This window comes from Poecilia latipinna, unplaced genomic scaffold (assembly GCF_001443285.1).
Source record: "Poecilia latipinna isolate Pla-1442-1.1 unplaced genomic scaffold, P_latipinna-1.0 Scaffold611, whole genome shotgun sequence".
NCBI classification, from domain to species: domain Eukaryota; kingdom Metazoa; phylum Chordata; class Actinopteri; order Cyprinodontiformes; family Poeciliidae; genus Poecilia; species Poecilia latipinna.
In genome coordinates, this window is record NW_015113227.1 from 64223 (window position 1) to 70845 (window position 6623).

General features: G+C 40.7%; 1 protein-coding gene across 2 annotated transcripts in view; it reads left to right on the forward strand.

Moving 5' to 3' along the window:
* LOC106953897 (SPARC (osteonectin), cwcv and kazal like domains proteoglycan 2) overlaps positions 1 to 6553 on the forward strand; it is a 41820-nt gene extending 35267 nt beyond the window's left edge. For both annotated transcript variants that reach the window (XM_015043002.1, XM_015043001.1), the window contains 6 exons: positions 472 to 580; positions 1657 to 1776; positions 1867 to 2085; positions 3555 to 3617; positions 4508 to 4642; positions 5380 to 6553. In XM_015043002.1, the coding sequence (XP_014898488.1) occupies positions 472 to 580; positions 1657 to 1776; positions 1867 to 2085; positions 3555 to 3617; positions 4508 to 4642; positions 5380 to 5525 (792 nt within the window). In that variant the 3' untranslated portion in view covers positions 5526 to 6553. The remainder of the gene's footprint in view (positions 1 to 471; positions 581 to 1656; positions 1777 to 1866; positions 2086 to 3554; positions 3618 to 4507; positions 4643 to 5379) is intronic.
* The last annotated feature ends 70 nt before the right edge of the window (positions 6554 to 6623 follow it).

Genomic DNA, 6623 nt, shown 5'->3' on the forward strand with positions numbered 1-6623 from the left:
ATATATATATATATATATATATATATATATATATATATATATATATATATATATATATAAAAGATAAAAGGGATGGCGGCTGTGTCAACTCCTTAAATAATGACATGAGGACCAGTCAAGTGCAGTTTCCTGCCACGCTGACACGTACGTGGGCGCACACCAAGGCAGCAGTTCATCACTGCTCACGGGAAGACGTGTGAAGCGGGCTGAGCGAGGCCTTGTGATTAATGGCCAGGCGTTGTTTTAGAACGGCGTCGCCGTGGACCGTCCGCCAGCAGGACTCTATCGATTTACCGTGCACTTTTTAATTTTGACCTTGCATGAGAAAGACAGCAGAAAATGACAGCTCACTCCCGCTGCCTTCCCTTTAAGTGCAGTGGCCCGTCTGAATGAACAATCTCGCTTTCCTGCGGTCAGCCTCATAAATATTTTATCTCCGTTTGTGCCTTTCTCGCCCTCCCTCTCTCGCAGTGCAAGTTGGAGCAGCAGGCTTGCCTCACAGGTAAAGACCTGAGAATCATGTGTTCCGGATTTTGCCCCTGCGCCACCGCTCCTGCTGCGAACGCTGACATGAGACGTGGCAAGTACCTTTCTTTCACCTGCTGCATTTTCATGCATCTCGGTTTGGGGAGACTTTTGAAGCAATATCTACCCTTGAAAATGTGTCTCTTTGCACACATCTGCACGCATTTTACACTCTGACCAAGGTTTTTGCAGGACACCAAAATGCTGTGACATTAGATTGAGCTGAAATAATTTTTTATTCTGCAGAAAATCTTCCCTTAGGTATTAAGATAATACTTATGACTCTCAATCTGTCATTAGAAACTGCTCATTTAGATGGATATAAACAAATAAAATCTTTGTTGAAGTGAAATGATCTCATTCTGCTGCTGCGATTATTACATCCATTCTATATATGATGTGCCAGCTTTACCACTGAACCCCCAGAACTCCATAGTTAAGAAGAAAATCTTCAGTTTTATCAACAGTTAACAAAAATCTATTTCTTTAATGAGAATGAAAATATTTTTGATACATAGATCTACTTCAGAAGCCTGATCAAATTCTCTACTTTTTTAGGCAGTGAGGGGGAAAAAAAAAGAGAAATATATTTCGTCTCCTTTTCTCACTAGACAAATCCACTCAACTCTCGGTCCCAATGTGGGATCAATACTCACCAATACTTAGGGATTATCGTTAGCCAAAAATTCCTCTGGTGGATTCCTGCTCTTTCAATCAGGTAGTAATTAATTATTTAGAGTGTACACAATCTATCAAAGGACCCAAACACCATTGATTTGCCGAGGCTCAGGGGCATGTAAAAATGCCAATTGGCCAAACATATGAAATGTTACTTGATCTGCAGCCTGGAAGAAGCGTGTCTTGAAAGTGAAAGTGCATTTCGATTGGGTAAAAGTGATTTCCTATCTCAGAGTTAGTTGTAAAAATAACGTCTTGTCTGATTGGCAGAATCAGGGGTTTGAATCAATCAAAGACCTAACAGTGCAGATAGAAAGCTTTTCTGTGTAATAAAATCGGTGTCTTTCACACAGAGTTCCTGTCTGCCTTTAAGGGACGTAGCTAAATCATTTTGCTGTGGAGAACGTGCCAGACTTTTGATTCTTGGGATTTCCGTATTTGTTCTCCCCCCAGAGAGCTGCACCGGCCAGGATCTGGCTGACTTGGGCGACCGCCTCAGGGACTGGTTCCAGCTCCTTCATGGAAATGCGAAGCAGAACAACTCTGGCAAGCCAGGAGCTGGTGCCACCTCGGGTTAGAGAAGCTCCAAGCTTGCAACTTTGCTTAACTCTGCCACGAAAACCCGAAACAAACCGTCGCTGTGCACTTTTTCCTTCTAAACAGTGCTGGAAAAAAGCCTGGTAGCCAGCTGCAAGGACTCCATCGGCTGGATGTTCTCCAAGCTGGACACCAACGGCGACCTGTATCTGGACCAGACTGAGCTGGCCGCCATTAACCTGGACAAGTATGAGATCTGCATCCGGCCCTTCTTCAACTCTTGTGACAGCTACAAGGATGGGAAGGTCTCCACGGCAGAGTGGTGCCTCTGCTTCTGGAGAGAAAGTGAGTCAAAACTTTGCAAGAAGGGAGCTGAGAGTAGGCGTCTTCATCTCCCTCCGAGTTGCAGAGCAAGAAAGGCAGCGTGGCTGTAAAGTGGGTGAAACAAATGAATGAAAACTGATTGTAAATCCACCGTAAGCATTAAAATATGACCACGGACTGGACAGGGTTAAAGAAAACATGCTTTAAAGAAAGTTTGAGTTACAGATCTTTGAAAAAGTGTTCACGTCGTTTGAGTTTTTCCTATTTTGTCACAAACATATTTTAGTATGAATAGGTTTTCAATTTGTGAGTGGAACTAAGCGGGTGAATTCCCCTGTCTGTCAGTCTAACCCACAGCCATTCTAGGAGTTTGCTGATTTGCGTCATCTCTCTATTAATTCATTCTCCTCCAAGTCTGACAAATGAACTCTGCGTGATTAGAGGTTGAAATCCAAACAACAGCTCTCCTCATTGATTTTCTCCACTAACAAGTCCCCGAGGGCTTTCTTCTTCACCTTCTTCCTTCAACTTTCCCTTGCATCAGAACCTTGGACTGAACAAATCAAACCCTTTTGGATTGGAATGTAGCACGAGGTTGCAAGCTTAAGAGCATTATTAACTTGGATGAAAACGTATAGAAAGTTCTGTTTAGAGATGCTCCAATTAAGGATTTTTATTTTGCCTGATTTCTGATCATCAAATTTTGCAACTCTTTGACCTTGAGATTCCATTTCTATTGATTGAGATGAATCTTTAAAAGGAACAAGCAGCAAAAGTATTTCTAATTTCTGAAGAAACAGAAAATGTAACTGTGTGTTATGATATAACAATTATATTTTACAAGCAGAAAGGTTGCCTTTCTCTGCACACCTAAATTCAATTTACTAATACAGTAAAATCCTGCAGACAGTGAAGCAGAGCTCTCTATAATTTAAAACCAATTTGAAAAGAAGTATAGCATACCTTATTTATTAATGCCTGACTATGGCTCAGTATTTGCTTCTACTTGAAAATCTCAAAATGCTGAAGTGCCCTTTGTGACAGTATTGTGAAATCTTTCGTGGATAGTAATTTTCAAGAAAACAACAAGACAAAATCTCTGGTTTACAGTCTTATCACCGTGTGTGTGACAAGCTTTACATTAGCTCTGCAGTTAAGCAGGATTAAACTCTTTCTCTTCCTGTAAACTTCCATAAATGCTTGCAAGGATTTGCTGCCTTGGTGGTTTTTCCACAGAAAGTGTCCTCTTTGCTTCTACTTTTATCTAAAAGTGCGCCTTGCTTCCTTGTCCCACGTCTCTGCCCGCATCCATATGTTCTTTCAGCTGAACCCTCCTCGATCAATCACACTCAGGGATTGAAATACAAGACTTCTTAAGCAAATCGATACGGGCAAAACGTGTAATTATGAAGAGCATTGATTGAGATAAAGTTTGAGGAGAGCACTTTCGGGTTTCTGTCCGTCATCACTTTTCGTCTCGATTCTCGCAGAGCCGCCCTGCCTTGCCGAGCTGGAGAGGATCCAAGTGCAGCGGGCGGCCAAGAAGAAACCCGGTAAATGCATTATTTCTGCATGACGCCGTGAAGTTTGAGATGTGTGTTAAATCCTAAGCTTACATTTTGGACATAAGCTCATTGGGGTAGTCATATGAAATCCCTTCTAGGGCATGCCACCGCTATGCAAACGTGTTGAAGTCACACCATTCAGCTGCGTTTGCCATCACACTCTCTGCAGGTTTCCAGGTAAAAATGTGAAATAAAGAGGCTAAAGACACAGACAACAAGCTGCAGGGGGCTAATTAAAGAGATCACAAGCACACAACAAGGATTAGGTCCTAATCAGGCTGGAGGGGATTAGAGGGCAGTGCTGGCTTTGGGAAAGACCAAGGTTAATGTAGACACTTGACTCCAGCAGAAACCCCACACTGCAGCATTTGCGGCAAATAACACTGCAGGAGCTTTTGTTTTCAACTCAAAACTCAGGCAACTTATCCTGCGTCTGTTTTCGCTTGTTTTTTTATTTTTATTTTTTGCTGGTGTGGGTCAAGGAGGATCGGTGCTGCTCAGAAAACTTTGCTCTGTGTTTGACAAGGTTGTCCTGGGGGAGGCTGAAGAAGCGGAGCTCTGTCACAGAGGCTGTCACTATGTTTTAACGTGCCACTCTCACAGCATAAGGAAACACAAACCATACAGACGTACAGTGTGAGATGACGTCCGACAGCACGTCCATGCACGGGCAAAATAAACAGAAAGCTTTCGCTCCCACTGTGTTCCTTTATGCAAAAAAAAAAAAAAAAGTTTTTTAGCCTGCGTCACCGAAGTACACTGGAAATGTCTGAACCTTTAATCAGCTACGGTGGAGATCATCAGCATGCTTTTCATGATTTATCTTGAACCTGGTAATAATAATAATTATTATTATCATAATGTAATAATGTTTTTAGGCACCTATATTCCCAGTTGTGATGAGGACGGCTACTACAGGAAAGTGCAGTGTGATCAGAGCCGAGGGGAATGCTGGTGTGTCGACCTGCATGGAGAGATGATGGGCTCCAGAGTTCATGGAAACCCAGACTGTGGTAAGGCTATGACGACTTGGAAGGTTTACTTCTTTTATTTTTATGTGTTACTCCAAACCCTAAATTATTATTTTTTTAATCAATGTTATAATTTATTGCCAGATCATTTGTGCTCTTCATGTCTTCAGTTCAGTGAATTGCAAACCTTACAGTTCATGTCTGTAATGAAATGTGTCCATTTTTTTCTTTCAGTATTTCTAAGATGTCATGATCTTTGTGTCTTCTGGTTTTCTCTTGTGTTTCTTGACATTTCATTTTAGTAATACTAGCGTCTATCCATATTTGTTTAGTCATTTGTATTGAGTTTTCAAGTTTGTGCGATGAAATTCATTTCTCTTAGATCTGTGTTAGTCTTTTCTGATTGGTTTGTAGTTCCTTTTTAAGCCTTAGTTCACCTCCTTTTCTGTAAAATTGGTTTCCCTGCCTCAGTTCTTTCTGCTGGTTTGTATTTAAGTTTTCCATTCCAGTTTCTCCCGCATCCATTATTCTGCCTTCCCTCTGTAACTTGTCTGGATTCAGATATGAACTCTATTTCAGTTCTCCGTTTTACAGAATCAGGGTGCAGAAACAGTTTGTCGCCTGTTCTGTATGTTTTGGTGGTTGGGCATCAGCTTCATATGGTTGAAGTGTCACTTAGATAACCAGCAGTCCTTTCCTTTAAGCAACATTTGAAATACAAAAAAAAAACTTGCTTTTAGAAAAATGTAACGCAAATATATTTATTTAACCTCTTCCAGATGAAGTAACTGGATATTCTGGAGACTTTGGTAGTGGAGTCGGATGGGAAGATGAAGAGGAGAAGGAGGCAGAGGATAACGGGGAGGAAGCAGAGGAGGAGGAAGAGGAGGAGGGCGAGGCAGATGATGGAGGGTACATCTGGTAGAAGTGTCTGACCCTGAACAGAGAGCGCAGCAGCTGACCTAAAAGTCAACAGGCATGGCTCTCACCTTAAAGAGTGGATTTTGGAAAAGAACTGGAGAGGAATGGAGTTATTATTGATCTTGAGGTGCCAGACAGGTTCAATAACAAGACGATGACCAGTTATTTTTCTTTCTTAGATACGTGTAATTGCTTCAACCTTTACTCTGTTTTTGAGCAACAGAGCTTTGTGTTTTTCTGTCCTGAAAAAGGGGTAGCCACTGACTGTCGCGCCATTGGTAAGTAAAGTTGTATCTTGTACCATCACCATCTATGCATAGAGAGATTACAAGTCATTTTGTATTGTGTAAACAGTTGCTTAAGTATTAAAGTTGCCATCTCACTGGAACTATTAGAGACCGGGCATGAAACAAACAGTTTGACACTTTGGGAGATAAGCTTATTTGTTTAGTTTAAAATAGTTAGATGAGATGATCGGGTACCACTCTTGGACAAATGAGTGATGAGAGTTTAAAGACTATAGATTTGTCTAAAAAAAAAAAAAAAAAAAAAGTACACATAAACATCTGTAGTTTTAGTGCAAAATTACATTTTAAAGCACTATATGCCAGACTTTGCAGAAAGTTACAACACCAAAATTGAAAATGTTCTAGCAAACATAACTTATCAAAATCTGAGGGTTTTTCTTTACACTACACATCGAACACAATTTTTTAGCTTTTAAAGAGCAGAAAGTAAGTAAAATGAATTTTCCTTAAATAATAGGTCAAACCAATTCAGCACAACAACTGCAGCATGTGAATAACACTGATTATCCCCTATTCTCTAATAATTGATTGCACTGGATTTGATTTAGTGGTACCAGAGTAAACAGGGTTAAACATAAATGCACACCCCGATTTTCATATTTGTGTTGGACAAATATTAACAGTTATTATTGATAAAGTGCATACAGAGCCAGTTACATCAACAAATACAGTGAGTATATTCATATATCATCTAACTATATAGCTTCATAGCTGATCTGTGGGGGGGGGGGGGGAATGGGGGGGGGTTTTTAGAAACTTTTTTTTTTTTGGGCCTTTAAAAGATTCTCGTTTTG